This window comes from Haematobia irritans, chromosome 5 (assembly GCF_050003625.1).
Source record: "Haematobia irritans isolate KBUSLIRL chromosome 5, ASM5000362v1, whole genome shotgun sequence".
Classification (NCBI taxonomy): Eukaryota; Metazoa; Arthropoda; class Insecta; order Diptera; family Muscidae; genus Haematobia; species Haematobia irritans.
This window is the reverse complement of record NC_134401.1, coordinates 6,026,008-6,049,763: the sequence shown is the minus strand read 5'-3', so window position 1 is coordinate 6,049,763 and position 23,756 is coordinate 6,026,008. Positions and strand designations below refer to the sequence as shown.

General features: G+C 35.1%; 2 protein-coding genes across 2 annotated transcripts; both read right to left on the bottom strand.

Annotated features, from left to right (window-relative positions):
* Positions 1 to 1,915: 1,915 nt before the first annotated feature.
* Positions 1,916 to 2,890, bottom strand: LOC142240629 (uncharacterized). Its single transcript, XM_075312335.1, has 3 exons — positions 2,600 to 2,890; positions 2,364 to 2,531; positions 1,916 to 2,303 (listed from the first exon to the last, which is right to left on the bottom strand). The coding sequence occupies exons 1-3, from the start codon at positions 2,864 to 2,866 to the stop codon at positions 2,136 to 2,138; spliced, it is 603 nt and encodes a 200-aa protein (XP_075168450.1). The 5' UTR covers positions 2,867 to 2,890; the 3' UTR covers positions 1,916 to 2,135.
* Positions 2,891 to 6,414: 3,524 nt separating this feature from the next.
* Positions 6,415 to 7,346, bottom strand: LOC142240835 (uncharacterized). The gene is made up of 3 exons (XM_075312580.1): positions 7,052 to 7,346; positions 6,820 to 6,987; positions 6,415 to 6,760 (listed from the first exon to the last, which is right to left on the bottom strand). Exons 1-3 carry the CDS (start codon positions 7,316 to 7,318, stop codon positions 6,593 to 6,595), a joined length of 603 nt encoding a protein of 200 aa, XP_075168695.1. The 5' UTR covers positions 7,319 to 7,346; the 3' UTR covers positions 6,415 to 6,592.
* Between the last annotated feature and the right edge of the window lie 16,410 nt (positions 7,347 to 23,756).

The following is a 23,756-nucleotide window of genomic DNA, read 5'->3' as shown; positions in this document are numbered from 1 at the left end:
TCTTGTTCTCAGACCTCAAAAGGATGTTCGCTGGGAAAAAATTTGGCTGCAACGAAGAGGTGATCGCCGAAACTGAGGCCTATTTTGAAGCAAAACCGAAGGAGTACTACCAAAATGGTATCAAAAGATTGGAAGGTCGTTATAATCGTTGTATCGCTCTTGAAGGGAACTATGTTGGAACAATAAAAACGAATTTTGACAACAAAAAATTTGTTTTTCTTTATGAGAACGAGGACTTATCAGCAAACGTGTTAAGCATGTCCGTCCGTCCGTCCGTCCGTCTGTTGAAATCACTCTAACTTCCGAACGAAACAAGCTATCGACTTGAAACTTGCCACATGTAGTTGTTATTGATGTAAGGCGTATGATATTGCACATGGGCCATATCGGACCATTTTACGTATAGCCCCATATAAACCGACGCTCAGATTTGGCTTGCGGAGCCTCTTGGAGAAGCAAAATTCATCCGATCTGGCTGAAATTTAGTACATGGTGTTGGTATATGGTCTCTAATAACCATGCAAAAACTGGTCCACATCGGTCCATAATTATATATAGCCCCCATATAAATCGATCCCCAGATTTGACCTCCGGATCCTCTTGGAGGAACAAAATTCATCCGATTGGGTTTAAATTTGGTACGTGGTGTTAGTATATGGTCCCTAACAACCATGCAAAAATTGGGCCATACCGATCTTAATTATATATATAACCCCCATTTAAACCGATCCCCAGATTTGACCTTCGGAGTTCTTGGAGGAGCAAAATTTATCCGATTCGGTTGAAATTTGGTACGTGGTGTTAGTATATGGTCTCTAAAAACCATGCAGGAATTGGTCCATATCGGTCCATAATTATATATAGCCCCCATATAAGCCGATCCCCAGATTTGACCTCCAGAGCTCCTTGGAAGAGCAAAATTCACCCGATCCGGTTGAAATTTGGTACGTGGCGTTGGTATATGGTCCCTAACAATCATGCAAAAATTGGTCCATACCGGCCTTAATTATATATATAACCCCCATATAAACCTATCCCCAGATTTGAACTCCAGAGCTCCTTGGAAGAGCAAAATTCACCCGATCCGGTTGAAATTTGGTACGTGGTGTTAGTATATGGTCTCTAAAAACCATGCAGGAATTGGTCCATACCGCTCTTAATTACATATATAACCCCCATTTAAACCGATCCCCAGATTTGACCTCCAGAGCTCCTTGGAAGAGCAAAATTCACCCAATCCGGTTGAAATTTGGTACGTGGTGAAATTTGGTACATTGCGCTAGTATATGGCCAATAATAACCATGCCAAAATTGGTCCATATCGGTCTATAGTTATATATAGCCGATCCCCAAAAATAATCTACCAAAATTTTATTTCTATAGAAAATTTTGTCAAAATTTTATTTCTATAGAAAATTTTGTCAAACTGAATTATGTACGTATTTAATCGGCCTTTTTGTTTGTTTAATATATACTCCTTATGGACTAACTTACAATTGAGAAGACTTAACACTGTTTTAAGATACCTTGTTATCGTCAGGTGTTACCGCAACCCAAGAAATTCGATTGTGGATGACAGTGTTTAGTACAAGTTTCTATGCAATCCATGGTGGAGATTACATAAGATTCGGCCTGGCCGAACTTACGGCTGTATATACTTGTTTTTTTTTTAATAACATTATGCTCCGCCTAAGACGATTTAAAATTTAGGTCTAAAGATTTTGTAGAAATACAAAAAACTTATGTACAAATCGGTTTAGATATAAATATAATATAGTCGCCCCCGCCACACTTTAAACTTTACTTACTTGTTTAAATTTAATAGATAAATTTATATAAACATACGCCTATATATTTATTATGAATTTAAAAATGATAAAAATTCTTTTCGTTTTGTAATTAAACTCGAGGTCTGTTTGTACTTTTATATATTAACTTTATTAAATATTTCGCCGCTCTCGGTGGTCATCATCACGAATTCTTAAATAAAGAAAGCAAGCAAAAATATGACGATAAGTTAACAACACTAGTTATGATCTTTCATCGTCGTCATCTGGTTTTGGTGGTAAAAATTTATTATTAATTATTTTATTTAATTATTATTTGAAATTAATGCAAAGAAGATCACATCACATTTAGATTTTCACAAATTCTCCTCGAACCGAAAAACAAATATAATTTGGACGCCTAATATTATTTTTAGTGAATGCCACGAAAGTCGTTACAATGTTATAGCGACCCTCCATATTGATATTAAAATTGTAAATCATATCAACTTTGAATGTGCGATGATGGTAAATATGCTAGAAAATGAAATTAATTGCATTTTATTACTTTTGCAATGATATATGTGAATGATTTACCCCATAGTTAGTGAAACATTTACGATCCTCTTCCCACAAATGCTGTGCCCATATCTCATTACTCAAGGAGCCTTTTTGCATCATGTCAATACAAAAATCAAAAACCGTGGCTGACAGAAACGTTGGTTGCCATTTTCCGCGACCAAATTTATAAAACTGTACTCGGAGCTAAATGCAAAGAGAACTATTTTGCTATAAACTTTTTTTTTTGTTTTGAATAGTAACACTTATTGTACCTCTACACGATCATCTGGTGATAAATCTTTCCATACGCAGGTTGTGTTACCTGCGACATTCATATCTCCTTCCTCGTATGACATTGAAAAATTGGTAAAATCGAATATATCATGAATGTCACCGGCTTCAGGTGGAACATCATCACAGGGAGCAAATAAATCTTCATTCTCGAAAAAGAATTGATGTCGTATAGCTATACCACTCTGAACTATACAAATCACAAGGAGACTTTGGATTAGACGCTGGTTGATGGTGGTTGGCCACATTACGATATTATTTCAACGAACGAATTTAAAAACCGAGAACTTGATACACAATTAATTTTCATTTGGGTATTTATACCTTGTTTCGAGGGAAAATATTTTCCATTTTCTAATTTTGGTATATAATTTTCCTAGAGATATTTTCGAGTACAGTTGTTATTGTACGAATGTAACAAAATTGCATGTATCAAATTACACAAAATGTCATGTATCAGAGGATATTCATTTCATATCGCCATAGCATCATTTATTGTTATAGGCATGCATTTATTATACGCCTATTTGGTGTAGAGTATGAAAATAATAATTCTACGAAAATCGATATTACTAAGTTGTTACAGATCTAGATTTTGCTAGGCTTCGTATTACCATTTTCTACAGAAATAAAATTCTAACAAAATTTTCTACGGAAATAAAATTTTGACAAAAATTTTTATAGAAATAAATTTTTGACAAAATTTTGTATAGAAATTATATTTTGACAAAATTTCCTAAAGACATAAAATGTTGACAAGATTTTCTATAGAAATAAAATTTTAACAAAATTTTCGATAGAAAAAATATAAAATGTTGACAAAATTTTCTATGGCAATAAAATTTTCGTATATTATTTTTGGCTCGAGTGGCAATCCTGAATTTTCTGTGATTGGGGATCGGTTTAGTTGGGGGCTACATATAATATAGATCGATACGGACCCATTTTGGCATGGTTGTTAGAGGCCATATACTAAGACCACGTACTAAGTTCCAACCGGATCGGATAAATGTTGCTCCTCCAATAGGCTCCGGAGGTCAAATTTTGGGATCGATTTATATGGGGGCTATATATAACTATGGACCGATATGGACCAATTTTTTGCAGGGTTGTTAGAGACCATATACTAACACCACGTTCTAAGTTTCAAACGGATCGGATGAATTTGGCTCCTCCAATAGGCTCCGGAGGTCAAATTTTGGGATCGATTTATATGGGGGCTATATATAACTATGGACCGATATGGACCAATTTTTTGCAGGGTTGTTAGAGATCATATACTAACACCACGTTCTAAGTTTCAAACGGATCGGATGAATTTTGCTCCTCCAAGAGGCTCCGCAAGCCAAATCTGGGGATCGGTTTATATGGAGGCTATTTATAATTACGAACCTATGTGGACCAATTTTTACATGGTTATTAGAGACCATATACCAACACCATGTACCAAATTTCAGCCGGATCGAATGATTTTGCTTCTCTTTGAGGCTCCGCAAGCCAAATCTGGGGATCGGTTTATATGGGGGCTATATATTATTATGGACCGATGTGGACCACTTTCCGCATGGTTGTTAGAGACCATATACTAACGCCACGTACCAAATTTCAGTCGGATCGGATGAAATTTGCTTCTCTTTAAGGCTCCGCAAGCCAAATCTGGGGATCAGTTTATATGGGGGCTATATATAATTATGGACCAATGTGGACCAATTTTCGCATGGTTGTTAGAGACCATGTACCAACACCATGTACCAAATTTCAGCCGGATCGGATGAAATTTGCTTCTCTCAGAGGTTCCGCAAACCAAATCTGGGGATCGGTTTATATGGGGAATATATAGAATTATGGACCGATATGGACCACTTTTTGCATGGTTGTTAGATACCATATACAAACACTATGTGCCAAATTTTAGCCGGATCGAATGAATTTTGCATCTCTTTGAGGCTCCGCAAGCCAAATCTGGGGATCGGTTTATATGGGGGATATATAGAATTATGGACCGATATGGACCACTTTTTGCAAGGTTATTAGAGACCATATACCAACACTATGTACCAAATTTCAGCCGGATCGAATGAATTTTGCTTTTCTTTGAGGCTCCGCAAGCCAAATCTGGGGATCGGTTTATATGGTGGCTATATATAATTATGAACCGATGTGGGCCAATTTTTGCATGGTTGTTAGGGACCATATACCAACACCATGTACCAAATTTCAACCGGATCGGATGAAACTTTCTTCTCTTAGAGGCTCCGCAAGCCAAATCTGGGGATCGGTTTATATGGTGGCTATATATAATTATGAACTGATGTGGGTCAATTTTTGCATGGTTGTTGGGGACCATATACCAACACCATGTACCAAATTTCAGCCGGATCGGATGAAATTTGCTTCTCTAAGAGGCTTCGCAACCAAATCTGGGGATCGGTTTATATGGGGGCTATATATAATTATGGACCGATGTGGACCAATTTTCGCATGGTTGTTAGAGACCATGTACCAACACCATGTACCAAATTTCATACAGATCGGATGAATTTTTCCTTCTCTTTGAGGCTCCGCAAGCCAAATCTGGGGATCGGTTTATATGGGAGCTATATATAATTATGGACCGATGTGGACCAATTTTTGTATGGTTGTTAGATACCATATACCAACACCATGTACTATATTTCATCCAGATCGGATGAATTTTGCTTCTTTTTCAGGCTCCCCAAGCCAAATCTGGGGATCGATTTATATGGAGGCTATTTATAATTATGAACCGATGTGGACCAATTTTTGAATGGTTTTTAGGGACCATATACAAACACCATGTACCTAATTTCAGCCAGATCTGGGGTCCGTTTATATGAGGGCTATACGTATATGGCCGATTTGCAATACCATCCTATGGTGGAGGGTATGAAAAATGAATATATAGGTTAGGTTAGGTTATGTGGCAGCCCGATGTATCAGGCTCACTTATACTATTCAGTCCATTGTGATACCACAGTGGTGAACTTCTCTCTTATCACTGAGTGCTGCCCGATTCCATGTTAAGCTCAATGACAAGGGACCTCCTTTTTATAGCCGAGTCCGAACGGCGTTCCACATTCCATTGAAACCACTTAGAGAAGCTTTGAAACCCTCAGAGATGTCACCAGCATTACTGAGGTGGGATAATACACCGCTGAAAAACTTTTTGGTGTTCGGTCGTAGCAGGAATCGAACCCACGACCTTATGTATGCAAGGCGGGCATGCTAACCATTGCACCACGGTGGCTCCCAAAATGAATATATGGTGACTTTGTCTAAATCTGAGTCAATTTTGACCAAATTTTGCAAACATTGCTGGCATTTTAATTTTTCTTCATCTCAAACATGTTATGAATTTATTTCAATTTAGTTGTGACGATTTTAGACAAAACTCCTATATATTCGTTTTTCGATTCCAGAGAATATGGCCATAATACCCACCTTTTATTTGTAAAATCGCCATTGCTAAATTGAAAACTTGTAAAAATTACTCAAATTTTCCTATACTTCAAATACGAATCTCTCGACTGATAAATCATAAATGCACTTTTGCGTGAAATTGTGAAAAAAAGGCACCGCCTAAACTAGACTAAAGATTTTGTAGAAGTGAAAAAAAAAACTGCTGTCCAATATTATACTCGGCCCCGCCACACTTTAGACTTTGCTTACTTGTCTAAATTAAATAGATACATATTATAGAAACATGTGTATATATTTAAAATTAATTTAATGGTGGTAAAAATTCTTAATTTTTTTAGTTTTGTAATTCGAGATCTTTTTGTAGTTTTATATATAAACTTTATTAAATATTTCGACACCACTCGATAGTCATTATCTGGAATATTAAATAAAGAGAATATGAAAAATTTTAAGCAAAGTTAATAACACTAGTTTTGGTCATCTGTTATTGGTGGTAAAAATTAATTATAATTTTTTTGCTTCAGAATTTTCCTTTAGATTTTCACAAATTCCCCTCGAATCGAAGCACATATATGATTTGGACGTCTAATATTATCCTTAGTGACGGCTACGAAAGTTATTACAAAGTTATAGCGACCCTCCATATTGACATTAAAATTCAAAACTGTATCATATGTGAATGGTCGATGACGGTAAATATGCTAGGAAAAGAAATTAATTGCATATTATTATTTTGCAATGATATCTGAGAATGATTTACCCCATAGTTAGTGAGACATTTACGATCTTCTTCCAAAATATGCTGTCCCCAAAACTGATTACTCAATGAGCCTTGCTGGAACATGTCAGCACAAAAATCCTGTATATAGGCTGACAGGAACGTTGGTTGCCACTGTCCGCGAACATATTTATAACACTGTATTCGGACCTAAATGCAATGAGAGCATTTTTACATAAACTTTATTTGTTGAATAGAGTTTCACTTATAGTACCTCTATACGATCATCTGGTGCTACATCTTTCCATACGCAGGTTAAGTTACCTTTGAAATGTATATCTCCTTCTTCGTATGACATTGTCGAATTGGTAGCATCGAATAGGTCATAAATGTCACCGACTTCAGGTGGAACATCATCACATGGACCATATAAATCTTCGTTGTCGAAAAAGAATTGGTGTCGTATAGCTATGCCACTCTGGACTATGGAAAACACAAGGAGACTTTGGATTAGATGCTGGCTCTTGGTGGTTGACCACATTACGATATTATTGCTCGAAGACCGAATTTAAAAATCGACACCTTGATACACTATTCATTTTCATTTGGGTATTTATAGCCATTTTCTAATTGGATTATATAATTTTCCTAATGTTATCTTTGAGTACAATTTTTTTTCCAGGAATGAAAAAAATATTACAAAATTACATATATCAGAGGTTTGTGATCAGGTAATTTTCCTAATGTTATTATACGCTTCACCACTACAGTGGTACAGGGTATTATAAGTTAGTGCATATGTTTGCAACACCCAGAAGGAGACAAGATAGATACATGGTATCTTTGGCAAAAATGCTCGATATCGATATAGCCATGTCCGTCTGTCCGTCTGTCCGTGAACACATTTTTGTAATCAAAGTCTAGGTCGCAGTTTTAGTCCAATCGACTGCAAATTTGGCATAAGTATGTGTTTTGGCTCAGAATAGAACCCTATTGATTTTGGAAGAAATCGGTTCAGATTTAGATATAGCTCCCATATATATATTTCGCCCGATATGGACTTATATGGCCCCAGAAGCCAGACTTTTAACCTAATAGGACGCATATTTAAGGAGATATGGGCAAAAGAAGTTTATCATATAAAAATTTAAATTTTTTTAGGTTTGGGTGGATTTTGCAATTTTTTTGGGGTGGTCACGAATTGAAGTCCTTTTCGCTCTAGGACGCATATTTAAGGAGATATGGGCAAAAGAAGTTTTTCATATAAATATTTCAATTTTTTAGGTTTTGGGTGGATTTTTCAATTTTTTGGGGGTGGTCACGAATTGAAGTCCTCTTCGCTCTGGGACAAATCTTTAAGGAGCTATGGGCAAAAGAAGTTTTTCATATAGAAATTTGGATTTGGATTTTTCATTTTTGAGTTGCTTACGAATTAAAGTCCTTTTCGCTCTAGGACGCTTAGTTTAGGAGATATGGGAAAAAGAAGTTTTTCATATACAAATTTTAATTTTGCACAAGAAGAACAATTACGGTCCCAAAAGCCAGAGTTTTACCCCAATTTGGTTGAAATTTTGCACTAGGAGTACAATTGGTAGTGTAGTCAAGTGTGCTAAATTTTATTGAAATCGGTTCAGATTTAGATATATCTCCCATATATATAATTCGCCCGAATTACACTCATATGACCACAGAGGGCAATTTTTGCTCCGATTTAATTGAAATTTTACACAGGGAGTAGACTTAGCATTGTAGCTATGCGTGCCAAATTTGGTTGAAATCGGTTCAGATTTAGATATATCTTCCATGTATAGCTTTCGCCCGATTTACACTCATATGACCACAGAGGCCAATTTATTGCTCCGATTTAGTTGAAATTTAGCACAGGGAGTAGAATTAGCATTGTTTCTGATTTCGACAAAAATGGTCAAAATACCAACATTTTCCTTGTAAAATCGCCACTGCTTAGTCGAAAAGTTGTAAAAATGACTATAATTTTCTTAAACTTCTAGTACATACATATCGAGCAATAAATCATAAATAAACTTTTGCGAAGTTTCCTTAAAATTGCTTCACATTTAAATGTTTCCCATATTTATACCCTGTGGAACAGGGTATTATAAGTTAGTGCATATGTTTGCAACACCCAGAAGGAAACGAGATAGACACATGGTATCTTTGGCAAAAATGCTCAGGGTGGGCTCCTGAGTCGATATAGCGATGTCCGTCTGTCCGTCTGTCCGTGAACACATTTTTGTAATCAAAGTCTAGGTCGCAGTTTTAGTCCAATAGACTTCAAATTTGACACAAGTATGTGTTTTGGCTCAGAATAGATCCCTATTGATTTTGGAAGAAATCGGTTCAGATTTAGATATAGCTCCCATATATATAATTCGCCCGATATGGACTTATATGGCCCCAGAAGCCAGAGTTTTACCCTAATTTGTTTAACATTTTGCACAAGAAGAACAATTAGTACTATAGTCAAGTGTGCCAAATTTTAGTGAAATCGGTTCAGATTTAGATATAGCTCCCATATATATCTTTCGCCCGATATGGACTAAAACGGTCCCATAAGCCAGAGTTTTACCCCAATTTGGTTGAAATTTTGCACTAGGAGTACAATTGGTAGTGTAGTCAAGTGTGCCAAATTTTATTGAAATCGGTTTAGATTTAGATATATCTCCCATATATATCATTCGCCCGAATTACACTCATATGACCACAGTGGCCAATCTTTTACTCCGATTTAATTGAAATTTTGCACAGGGAGTACAATTAGCATTGTAGCTATGCGTGCCAAATTTGGTTGAAATCGGTTCATATTTAGATATAGTTCCACTGCAATGTGGAACTTCGTTCGGACTCGGCTATAGAAAGGAGGTCCCTTGTCATTGAGCTTAACATGGAATCGGACAGCACTCAGTGATAAGAGAGAAGTTCACCAATGTGGTATCACAATGGACAGAATAGCCTAAGTGACTATAAGGGCTGCCACCTAACCTAACCTAACCTAACCTAGATATAGCTCCCATATATAGCTTTCGTCCGATTTACACTCATATGACCACAGAGGCCAATTTTTTGCTCCGATTTAGTTGAAATTTTGCACAGGGAGTAGAATTAGCATTGTAGCTATGCGTGCCAAATTTGGTTGAAATCGGTTCAGATTTAGATATAGCTCCCATATGTAGCTTTCGCCCGAGTTATACTTATATGACCAGAGAAGCCAAGTTTTTGCTCCGATTTAGTTGAAATTTTGCGCAGGGAGTAGAATTAGCATTGTAGCTATGCGTGCCAAATTTGGTTGAAATCGGTTCAGATTTAGATATAGCTCCCATATATAGCTTTCGCCCGATTTACACTCATATGACCACAGTGGCCAATCTTTTACTCCGATTTAATTGAAATTTTGCACAGGGAGTACAATTAGCATTGTAGCTATGCGTGCCAAATTTGGTTGAAATCGGTTCATATTTAGATATAGTTCCACTGCAATGTGGAACTTCGTTCGGACTCGGCTATAGAAAGGAGGTCCCTTGTCATTGAGCTTAACATGGAATCGGACAGCACTCAGTGATAAGAGAGAAGTTCACCAATGTGGTATCACAATGGACAGAATAGCTTAAGTGACTATAAGGGCTGCCACCTAACCTAACCTAACCTAACCTAACCTAACCTAGATATAGCTCCCATATACAGCTTTCGTCCGATTTACACTCATATGACCAGAGAAGCCAAGTTTTTGCTCCGATTTAGTTGAAATTTTGCGCAGGAGTAGAATTAGCATTGTAGCTATGCGTGCCAAATTTGGTTGAAATCGGTTCAGATTTAGATATAGCTCCCATATATAGCTTTCGCCCGATTTACACTCATATGACCACAGAGGCCAATTTTTAATTCCGATTTAGTTGAAATTTTGCACAGCGAGTAGAATTAGCATTTTTGCTATGCGTGCCAAATTTGGTTGAAATCGGTTCAGATTTAGATATAGCTCCCATATATATGTTTTTCGACAAAAATGGTAAAAATACCAACATTTTCCTTGTTAAATCGCCACTGCTTAGTCGAAAAGTTGTAAAAATGACGCTAATTTTCCTAAACTTCTAATACATTTATATCGAGCGATAAATCATAAATAAACTTTTGCGAAGTTTCCTTAAAATTGCTTCAGTTTTAAATGTTTCCCATATTTTTTTTTTGTGTTCCACCCTAGCGCATTAGCCGACTTAAATTTTGAGTCTATAGATTTTGTAGAAGTCTGTCAAATTCTGTCCACATCGAGTGATATTTAAATGTATGTATTTGGGACAAACCTTTATATATAGCACCCAACACATTTGACGGATCTGATAGGGTATCGAAAATTTAGATCTACAAAGTGGTGCAGGGTATAATATAGTCGACCCCGCCCGACTTTAGACTTTCCTTACTTGTTTTTAATTATAGTTGATAATCCAGAAATGGGCGAATTTTATGATTACATCATGGACTAAATAATTTGGATTATCTTTATCATATCGACATTTCCCAATTATATAATTTTCATAATATAATTTTGTTTATAATTTTTCTAATGTGATTATCAAATACAGTTGTTATTCCAGAAGTATAACAAAAAGCACATTTCCATATACCAGAGGATTTAGATCAGTTTTGGGATGAACCATTAATTGTATAGTATTGAAAATTGGCTGTAGACATGAATTTGCTATACGCCTATTTCATGTTAAGTACTAGAATAATAATCCCCCGAAAATCGATGTTACTATGTTGCTATAGCCTTCTTGTAACAACCAGGGAATTTTAGAATGTAGTGGTACTGTACTCTGTACTCCATGTACTCCATGCGCAGATACTTATGTCATTAAATGCCATACTTTTACATTTTTAGTTTCATATTAGAAAACATTCCAATTGAAAACTATAGATCTAATCTACAAAATATCAATTTCATTTCTATTAACTTCAAACATTTATTAAAAATATAGCTTACAGAATTTCTCTTACATTTCCGGTTCAGTTTAATAATATTCATTTAGTCTTTTTGTTGTTGTTGTTAACACAACAGTGAATGAAAAGTATGTTTTAATAAAAATGTAAATTATGATATCAGTTTCATTTCCATGCCTTATATAAGAATATTTGTTTTTGTTTTTTCTAAATGAAAACAAAACTCAAAAAAAAAAAAATATCGAAATGAACATCATCATGAGTGAAAATCGAAAAGGCTCCACAATGCCACTTTTGACCATCAAACTTCAAAATTTGTATATTCAAAATGGTAATGGATTCAAGTTATCCCTAGTTATTCACAGAAAATGCCGGAAATGGAATTATTCTCACCCAAACAACTGTTAAGTGACCAATTCACGCAAAAGTGAAGGACATCAGAATTCCAAAAAATAAGTGCATGAAATACCACCACAGTCACTGCATACAGATTACATCTCTCATACAATAAAGTGTGTGTGTTTAGATGACTGTGTGAATGCTACAAAGCGAGAGAGAGAGAGAGAGAGAGCGAGTGAAAGTCCTTAAAGCAAACAAATAAACAGTAAGGGACCAATGTTTTTTCATGTTTTCACTTGGTGGAGACCAGCGACAAAAATTCTGTTGCCACAAGCGATTTCCTCTATTGAGCAATGTTTGTTTTACGGGTTGCCAAATTGAAAGAATTCGTTTTCAATGCAAAATTGCATCCTACATCGTTTTCAAATGTTGGCCTCTGTAGTCATATGTGCGAAAATCGGCCGATATATATATATATATATATATATATATATATATATATATATATATATATATATATATATATATATATATATATATATATATATATATATATATATATATATATATATATATATATATATATATATATATATATATATATATATATATATATATATATATATATATATATATATATATATATATATAAAGGGTGATTCTTTTGAGGTTAGGATTTTCATGCATTAGTATTTGACAGATCACGTGGGATTTCAGACATGGTGTCAAAGAGAAAGATGCTCAGTATGCTTTGACATTTCATCATGAATAGACTTACGATCTGCCACAACGTCGAATTTTCAGTGAATGGGCCCTAGAGAAGTTGGCAGAAAATCCGCTTTTTTATCGACAAATTTTGTTCAGCGATGAGGCTCATTTCTGGTTGAATGGCTACGTAAATAAGCAAAATTGCCGCATTTGGAGTGAAGAGCAACCAGAAGCCGTTCAAGAACTGCCCATGCATCCCGAAAAATGCACTGTTTGGTGTGGTTTGTACGCTGGTGGAATCATTGGACCGTATTTTTTCAAAGATGCTGTTGGACGCAACGTTACGGTGAATGGCGATCGCTATCGTTCGATGCTAACAAACTTTTTGTTGCCAAAAATGGAAGAACTGAACTTGGTTGACATGTGGTTTCAACAAGATGGCGCTACATGCCACACAGCTCGCGATTCTATGGCCATTTTGAGGGAAAACTTCGGAGAACAATTCATCTCAAGAAATGGACCGGTAAGTTGGCCACCAAGATCATGCGATTTGACGCCTTTAGACTATTTTTTGTGGGGCTACGTCAAGTCTAAAGTCTACAGAAATAAGCCAGCAACTATTCCAGCTTTGGAAGACAACATTTCCGAAGAAATTCGGGCTTTTCCGGCCGAAATGCTCGAAAAAGTTGCCCAAAATTGGACTTTCCGAATGGACCACCTAAGACGCAGCCGCGGTCAACATTTAAATGAAATTATCTTCAAAAAGTAAATGTCATGGACCAATCTAACGTTTCAAATAAAGAACCGATGAGATTTTGCAAATTTTATGCGTTTTTTTTTTAAAAAAGTTATCAAGCTCTTAACAAATCACCCTTTATATATATATATATATACATATATATATATATATATATATATATATATATATATATATATATATATATATATATATATATATATATATATATATATATATATATATATATATATATATATATATATATATATATATATATATATATATATATATATATATATATATATATATATATATATATATATATATATATATATATATATATATATATATATATATATATATATATATATATATATATATATATATATATATATATATATATATATATATATATATATATATATATATATATATATATATATATATATATATATATATATATATATGGGAGCTATATGAAAATTTGAAACGATTTTAACCAAATTTAGCATGCACAACTAGAATATTAATTCCACTGCCTGCCCAAAAATTCACGTAAATCGGAGAAACATGTTGGCTTTTGTATTCGTATGAGTGAAATTTTTTTTATTTATTTTCATAGAAAATTTTGTCAAAATTTTATTTCTATAGAAAATTTTGTCAAAATTTTATTTCTATAGAAAATTTTGTAAAAATTTTATTTCTATAGAAAATTTTGTCAAAATTTTATTTCTATAGAAAATTTTGTCAAAATTTTATTTCTATAGAAAATGTTGTCCCAATTTTATTTCTATAGAATATTTTGTCGAAATTTTATTTCTATTGAAAGTTGGTCAAAAGTTTGTTTCTATAGAAAATTTTGTCAAAATTTTATTTCCATAGTAAATTTTGTCAAAATTTTATTTCTATAGAAATTTTTGCCCTAATTTTATTTCTATAGAATTTTTTGCCAAAATTTTATTTCTATTGAAAGTTGGTCAAAATTTTATTTCTATAGAAAATTTTGTAAAAATTTTATTTCTATAGAAAATTTTGTCAACATTTTATTGTATAGAAAATTTTGTCAAAATTTTATTTCTATAGAAAATTTTGTCCCAATTTTATTTCTATAGAAAATTTTGTTCCAATTTTATTTCTATAGACAAATTTGTCCCAATTTTATTGTCAAATTTTATTTCTATAGTAAATTTTGTCGAAAATTTATTTCTATTGAAAGTTGGTCAAAATTTTGTATCTATAGAAAATTTTGTCCCAATTTTATTTCTATAGAAAATTTTTTCAAAATTTTATTTCTATAGAAAATTTTGTAAAAATGTTATTTCTATAGAAAATTTTGTCAAAATTTTATTTCTATAGAAAATTTTGTTAAAATTTTATTTCTATAGAAAATTTTGTCAAAATTTTATTTCTACAGACAATTTTGTCAAAATTTTATTTCTATAGAAAATTTTGTCAAAATTTTATTTCTATAGAAAATTTTGTCAAAATTTTATTTCTATAGTAAATGTTGTCCCAATTTTATTTCTGTAGACAATTTTGTCAAAATTTTATTTCTATAGAAAATTTTGTCCCAATTTTATTGTCGAATTTTATTTCTATATAAAAATTTGTCAAAATTTTATTTTTATAGTAAATTTTGTCAAAATTTTATTTCTATAGTAAATTTTGTCAAAATTTTATTTCTATAGTAAATTTTGTCAAAATTTTATTTCTATAGAAAATTTTGTCAAAATTTTATATCTATAGTAAATTTTGTCAAAATTGTAATTCTATAGAAAATTTTGTCAAAATTTTATGTCTATAGAAAATTTTGTCAAAATTATATTTCTATAGTAAATTTTGTCAAAATTTTATTTCTATAGAAAATTTTGTCAAAATTGTAATTCAATATTAAATTTTGTTCAAATTTTATTTCTATAGAAAATTTTTTCCCAATTTTATTTCTATAAAAAATTTAGTCAACATTTTAATTTCTATAGAAAATTTTGTCAACATTTTATTTCTATAGAAAATTTTGTTAAAATTTTATTTCTATAGAAGGTTAGGTTATGTTAAGTGGCAGCCCGATGTATCAGGCTCGCTTAGACTATTCAGTCCATTGTGATAGCACATTGCTGAACTTCTCACTTATCACTGAGTTCTGCCCGATTCCATGTTAAGCTCAATGACAAGGGACCTCCCTTTTATAGCCGAGTCCGAACGGCGTTCCACATTGCAGTGAAACCACTTAGAGAAGCTTTGAAACACTCAGAGATGTCACCAGCATTTTTTTCCAATTTTATTTCTATAGAAAATTTTGTCAACATTTTAATTTCTATAGAAAATTTTGTCAACATTTTACTTCTATAGAAAATTTTGTTAAAATTTTATTTCTATAGAAGGTTAGGTTATGTTAAGTGGCAGCCCGATGTATCAGGCTCGCTTAGACTATTCAGTCCATTGTGATAGCACATTGCTGAACTTCGCACTTATCACTGAGTTCTGCCCGATTCCATGTTAAGCTCAATGACAAGGGACCTCCCTTTTATAGCCGAGTCCGAACGGCGTTCCACATTGCAGTGAAACCACTTAGAGAAGCTTTGAAACACTCAGAGATGTCACCAGCATTACTGAGGTGGGATAATCCATTGCTGAAAAACTTTTTGGTGTTCGGTCGAAACAGGAATCGAACCCACGACCTTGTGTATGCAAGGCGGGCACGCTAACCATTGCACCACGGTGGCTCCCATTTTCTATTGAAAGTTGGTCAAAATTTTATTTCTATTGAAATTTCTGTTAAAATTTTATTTCTATTGAAAGTTGGTCAAAATTTCTTTCTATTGAAATTTTTGTTAAAATTTTATTTCTATTGAAATTTTTGTTAAAATTTAATTTCTATTGAAAGTTGGTCAACATTTTATTCATATTGAAAATTTCGTTTAAATTTTATTTCATAAAAAATTTTGTCAAAATTTTATTTCTATAGAAAATCTTGTCAAAATTTTATTTCTATAGAAGATTTTGTCAAAAGGTTTTTTCTGTAGAAAATTTTGTCAAAATGTTCTTTCTATAGAAAATTTTGTCAAATTTTACTTCTATAGAAAATTTTGCCAAAATTTTATTTCTTTAGAAAGTTTTGTCAAAATTTTATTTCTATAGAAAATTTTGTTAAAATTTTATATCTATAGATAATTTTGTCAAAATTTTAATTCTATAGAAAATTTTCATCACTTCTTAAGTTGTGATGCGAATACAGTGTTTTGGATGCGAATTGAGAAATTTTGTGATATTTTGACAAATAATTTTCAATTTTTTTTTGATTTTTAATACATTCTTATACCTGGCTGGAACGTTTGACATCAAATGTTTTCAAAAATACTCGATTTGGATTTGGCATTTTTGTCGGCAAATAATTTTTACCATTTTATTAATTCTTAATCTCTTTTTAACCTCTTTGAAACAAAAAAAAAATAAAATTACCCTTTAAAAATATGAAAAAAGCGTGTTATAAAAATTTTAATTAAAAGGACTTCCTCAGTAGTTAAAATAAAGAACATCTTTGGGGGACAGTTTTGGAAGTGCTTTTAAAGTTGTGTCCAATTTTGGTTGCTGGGCTATTTTGGGGTAGGGCTTCTTAAGATTTTACAAACAATGTAGAGTTGCTAGATGGTCAAAATTTTTTTACGATCTTCTTTAATTCTCGAATATATTGCCAGTACAGGGTAATTTTCCAATCGAGTTAATTTTTTTTTTTTTTTGATATACAATTTCATAGGTCCATATAATTTTCCAAAATTACCCCAATTTGCTACCATCTGGTAACCCTACTCACTCTTAATTTTTGTTGTTGTTTATTTTTCCTTTACTTTTCATTTTGAAAATTGTTTTCCTATGTAAATTTATTTGACTTTCGTTCATTCTTCGCTTCAGTTTGACTTTGACCATTTTTAGAGGAAAATTTAGTTGAAGTTCAACCAAGGATTGTTTGAAGAGAATGACGTAGAGTGGCGAGCATAACAACCAAAAGGCTAAAAATGTGGACTCGCCTGTTATCCAATGCGAATGATGTATAATGGAGGCTAGCTCTGTCTCATCTTATCTTATGAGGAAATGTTCGTCGAAAGGCATACATTTTAAAAGGACCTACTAAAATTGCAAAACATTGAGATTAGTTAGGACATAGACGACGAGTTCTGGCCATGGCATGAATGTGTAAACATTGTGTATCGGCAAATGGAGTTGAATGCAAAATGTTGCCATACCATTAGCAGAATGGACGCAATGGTGGCACAACAGAACATTGTCAATAACTTATGGCTTTTTTCCAGCCCACAATTGAAAATTGTGTACTTCATTGTTAGAGACTCTTAACAAAACTGCGAGTTTTGGTGGTGAGATTATTTATACCCTACAACACGGTGTGGTCAAGTGCCGAATTGGATCAATAATTAGTGAAGGCTAGTGATTGTTCAAACATTCCACTAGGTATTAAATAGGGATGATACTCAGGGAGTCCCAGGAACAGATAGACATCAACATTATGGTCGTTATGAAATTTCGATCAGTATCAATCTTTTGAGACACCTATTGTCAAAGAGCACATAGGATGCAGTTTTGTCATTGCAAAACTGGCGCGCTAGAGGTCTCTGCCAACATAAAGTCATGAAGGTTGTGTCAATGTAGCCTTCAAATTTCATGCCGCTTAAGTCGACTAATGGACACTTTGGTGCAATCGATAGCAAAGAAGTTCACCACTTGTGGTATCACAATCGATTGAATAGTCTAAGTGATCGTATACCTGAGGTGACCACAGCTGCCGAGTGTGACATTACACCGATGGATAGAGATGGGTGAGAGGACGAGACTCGGCGCTCCAATTCCGAGATCCAATTCCGATTACCGGACAACAGCAAGCCGTATTGGAATACAAAAGCATGATCAATGAATACTCGGAATATGGGTGCATACGCATAATATAGTTGCTGGGAAATGCTGGAATAAGAGGCAAACGAACTGTCAATAACAGCTCGGGAACATAGGGGTGTGTACGTAGAGAACACAAAGGCAATAGAGGCAATGCGATCCGAGTTGGATGAATGGGCACGGAAGACACATAAAACGATGTGGACCTATGGAGCGGTCGTTAGAACGACATGCCGGAATAAGAGGATTTGCAAAAGCCAAAGGAACTGGTGGTAAAAGCTATGACACATAATGAATTGAACTTAGAGGAAGCAAAGCCAATAGAGGAGATGCGAACCGGGTTGGATGGGCACGGGAGTCATATAAAGCGATATGGATCAATGGAACGTTCGTTACAGCGACATGAGGAACTGCTGCTAAAAGCTGTGGCACATAGAAGCAATGCGGGCGGAGTTGGATGGATGGGTACGCGAGCCACATAAAGCGATGTGGATCAATGCAACGGTCGGTAGGGCGTTTTGGAGTGACCCATACAAGAAAAAGACAGAAGAACTAGTCAAGGAGAGTAGAACGACAGTCAGGATGATAGAGGGAATAATGACCGGGCACCTAGAATTAAGAGCACATCTGTGCCGAATAAGAGCAGCAGAGAACGGTGCATGTAAGGCGTGTTTTGAGGATGATGAGACCTAGGGATTCGGGACCTGGGACAGGGACTAGTAACAAATTAGGGAATTCGTTAGAGACATAGAGTTACTGGAATAAAAGGAGGGCACGTTGGAAAGAAGAAGTTAGAGAGCCGGGACATGCGGGAATAAAAGGATATGTAAAAGCAAATGAACTGGCTATAAGAGTTAGGACACATAGGGAAGTGAATATAAAGAAAGCAAAGCCCATATAGGCAACGAGGTCCGAGTTGGATTAATGGGCACGGATGACACATAAAGCAACGTAGACCAATGCAACGATCGTTAGGGCGACAAGTCGGAATAAAAGGGACCGCAAAAGCCAAAGTAACGGTTTATGTGGCGTGACCCAGACTAGAAAAGGACAGAAGAACTTGTCAACGAGAGTAGAACGACATTCAGGATGATAGAGGGAATAATGACCGGGCACCTAGAATGGTTCATGTAAGGCGTGTTTTGAGGATGATGAGACCTAGGAGCGCTACCTTATTTACTGCCCTGACAAAGGGTGAAGAGGGGATTTGGGACCTGGCCCCACTGGGAAGCAGGGACTGAAAACAAATTAGGGAATTCGTTGTGGACACAGAGTTCCTGGAATAAAAAAGGATACGATAGAAAGAAAAAGTTAATGCGACGGGACATGCGATAATAAAAGGAAACGTAAAAGCAAATGAACTAACAATAACAGCTGGGGCATATGGGATAGTGAACTTAGAGAACACAAAGCCAAAAGAGGCACTGCTGACCGAATTGGATGGATGGTCACAGAAGCCACATAAAGCGATGTGGACCAATGCAAGGGTCGATGAAAAGGCGACGAAAATACTAAGGGGTACCCGAGATAAGAAAAATACTGTAGAGTAGAACGGTATTTAGGAGGACCATGGAAATAATAACCAGGCATCTAGAATTAAGAATACATCTGCTCCGAATAGGAGCAGCATGGGATGTACGGTGTGGTTTGAGGATGATGAAATCTAGAAAGGCTAAATTTGTCACTACCCTTCCTTCGCTCTGCAAATAGATAAACATATCGGTGATTCGGGACCCGGCTCAGCTGGGAAACACGGACTGGGAACAAATCAGGGAATTCCTTAGGGACAAAAAGTTACTGTAATAAAGGAAGGCTACCATGGAAGAAGTTTAAGTACACAACAAGCCTAACACAGGCTTAGGTGCACGATGAATGGAGCCGACATGAGACAGGACATCCTGAACCCTCTTTTAAACCTAACCTAACCTAACCTATATGGTATGATATAGACGGCTGCTGGTGACTTTAGCTCTTTCCTGACGATGGTTAGTATGTTCCCCTTGGCTTCAAATGTGCTCTCAGTAATGTTGGTGACATTTCAGACAGTTTCAAAACTTCTCTAAGTGATTTCACTGCAATTTGGAACGCAGTTCGGACTCGGTTATAAAAAGTAGATCCCTTGTCATTAAGCCGAAGCATGGAAACCGATACCATCCAGCACTCAGTGATAAGAGAAAGTTCATCGCTGTGGTCTCACAATGGACTGAATAGTCTACGTAAGTCTGAAATATCGGGCTGCCACTACACTTAACCTAATCTTCCATTATAACAACGTTGAAATATGGCCTCCCATTTAGAAGACATAGCGTAGGGTGCCATATGGTCGGATATTTTTATACTCTCCACCATAGGATGGGGGGTATATTAACTTTTTCACTCCGTTTGTAACACATCGAAATATTGCTCTAAGACCCCATAAAGTATATATATTCTGGGTCGTGGTGAAATTCTGAATCGATCTGACCATGTCCGTCCGTCTGTTGAAATCACGCTAACTTCCGAACGAAACAAGCTATCGACTTGAAACTTGGCACAAGTAGTTGTTATTGATGTAGGTCAGATGGTATTGCAAATGAGCCATATCGGTCCACTTCTACGTATAGCCCCCCATATAAACGGACCCCAGATTTGGATTGCGGAGCCTCTAAGATAAGCATATTTCATCCAATCTGGCTGAAATTTGGTACATGGTGTTGGTATATGGTCTCTAACAACCATGCAAAAATTGGTCCACATCGGTCCATAATTATATATAGCCCCCATATAAACCGATCCCCAGATTTGGCTTGCGGATCCTCTAAGAGAAACAAATTCCATCCGATCCGGCTGAAATTTGGAACATGTTGCTAGTATATGGTCTCTAACATGGTGTTGGTATATGGTCTCTACATGGTGTTGGTATATGGTCTCTAACAACCATGCAAAAATTGCTCCATATCGGCCCATTATTATATATAGCCCCCATATAAACCGATCCCCCGATTTGACCTCCAAAGCCTCTTGGAGGAGCAAAATTCATCCGATTTGGTTGAAATTTGGTACGTGGATTTAGAATATGGTCCCTAAGAACCGTGCAAAAATTTATCCATATCGGTCCATAATTATATGTAGTCCCCATATAAATCGATCCCCATATTTGACCACCACAGCCTCTTGGAAGAGCAACATACATCCGATTCGGTTAAAATTTGGAATATGGTGTTAGTATATGGTCTCTAACATCCAAGCAAAAATTGGTCCACGTCGGTCCATAATTATATATAGCCCCCATATAAACCGATTCCCAGATTTGACCTCCGGAGCCTATTGAGGGAGCAAAATTCATCCGATCCGGTTAAAATTTGGAATGTGGGTTTAGTATATTGTCTTTAACAATCTTGCAAAAATTGGTCCATAATTATATATAGTACCTATATAAACCGATCCCCTGATTTGACCTCCAAGGCCTCTTGGGGGAGCAAAATTCAACCGTTCTGGTTGAAATTTGGTACGTGGATTTAGAATATCGTACCTAACAACCGTGCAAAAATTTATCCATATCGGTCCATAATTATATATAGTCCCCATATAAATCGATCCCCATGTTTGACCACCGCAGCCTCTTGGAGGAGCAACATACATCCGATTCGGTTAAAATTTGGAATGTGGTTTTAGTATGTGGTCTTTAACAACCATGCAAAAATTGGTCCATATCGGTCCATAATTATATATAGTCCCCATATAAACCGATCACCTGATTTGACCTCCACAGCCTCTTGGAGGAGCAAAATTCATCCGATCTGGTTGAAATTTGGTACGTGGATTTAGAATATGGTCCCTAACAACCGTGCAAAAATTTATCCATATCGGTCCATAATTATATGGTCCCCTTATAAATCGATCCCCATATTTGACCACCGCAGCCTCTTGGAAGAGCAATATACATCCGATTCGGTTGAAATTTTTACATTATCAACCATGCCAAAATTGGTCCACATCGGTCTATAGTTATATATAGCCCCCAGATAAACCTATCCCCAAACACACAAAAATGGGTCCATATCGGTTCGTAATTGTATATGACCCCCTTATAAAGCGACCCCCATATTTCAATTCGGCTTTCTGATTGCCGCTTAAAACGCCATATCCTCATAACGTCATATCCGTTATTTATACACTTCCCTATATTCCATATACCGAACTGAATTATTTACGTATGAATTATATACGTATTTAATCTACTTTTTGTGTGTAATGTAGAGGACGATGTTAAGAAGTTTTAAGATGGCGATTTTGGATGACAGTCTGTAGTAGAACTTTCTGCGCAATCCATGGTGCAGGGTATATAAGATTCGGCCTGGCCGTACTTTGTTCTACTTTACCTCCTACTTACTTGTTTTGTATTGAAACAGAGAAAATAGCAATTTCCTGATATCTACTGGTGATGGCTCCATTTTTTTTTTCATTTCCAATTTCTGGGTGGGTGTAATTTCACAGTTACTCCTCCTACTGCAGATGCTTCATCTCCTTATTTACCAAGATCAGTAACTTGTTTCCTTTATACGAAAAGTCGAACAAAAAGAAGACAAAAAAAAAACAGAAAACACCAATGATATAAAGCAACTGGAATAAGTTATTGCCATCCTGGGTTCAGTTATTTATGCAAATATGCCAGCAATTGCGAAAATGTCAGTGGCAACAGCAGCAGTAGAGTAGGAGTAGAAGTAGAACAGGAAGTCCTACATTAGATACTCTGAAGAAACTGAAAACATTTGAATTTTAATTAAAATACGCGGTTAACGAAATGAAATTTAACTGCTGCTTCGGTTGCAAGTAAGATGATTTTCCCACAAGTCATTTTTCACAGCATCCAGGCGCTCACACAAACACACCCACATATTTTGGCATAACACACAGCTTATAGTCCCTAGCCATGTGACTGTATGGAATCTGTGGCCCGTTGGTATTTTTTTTTTGCAATCACAGTCCATGTGTATTAAATTTAAATGGCCATTTAAATGTCGTTTATCTTTGAGGATGATAAACTTTAAGAATGTGATTAATTGTGCAGATAATTAAGCAAACTTGTTTGCTTTTCTCCTCCCTCTTGGTTAGCTATGCTCCTTGTTTTTAGTAGAGGGGAGGCGTAGGGAAGATTGTTTTTTGTCATGTGGTAGTTGTTGTGTTGGTCATTTCTTTAAGAATCTCAACCAAGAGATTTTTGTTTGTCCTTCAGACTCGATATGCTATTTTGGTTTTGTGGCTGAATTGTTTTCCAAAAAATTATTTCAATTATTTTGCTGTTTATCTTTTGGTGAAAAGCTTTGATTGCTCTATAAGCTCTAAGGCGTAATTGTATTTG

Bases quoted from the DNA above. Each gene is read 5' to 3' on its own strand.
- LOC142240629 (XM_075312335.1), bottom strand. From the start codon at position 2,866: ATGTGGCCAACCACCATCAACCAGCGTCTAATCCAAAGTCTCCTTGTG. The intron at 2,532-2,599 runs GTACAATAAGTG...CTTTGCATTTAG, and splicing joins CACCAGATGATCGTGTAGAG to CTCCGAGTACAGTTTTATAA. The intron at 2,304-2,363 runs GTAAATCATTCA...TTCATTTTCTAG, and splicing joins AATGTTTCACTAACTATGGG to CATATTTACCATCATCGCAC.
- LOC142240835 (XM_075312580.1), bottom strand. From the start codon at position 7,318: ATGTGGTCAACCACCAAGAGCCAGCATCTAATCCAAAGTCTCCTTGTG. The intron at 6,988-7,051 runs GTACTATAAGTG...CATTGCATTTAG, and splicing joins CACCAGATGATCGTATAGAG to GTCCGAATACAGTGTTATAA. The intron at 6,761-6,819 runs GTAAATCATTCT...TTCTTTTCCTAG, and splicing joins AATGTCTCACTAACTATGGG to CATATTTACCGTCATCGACC.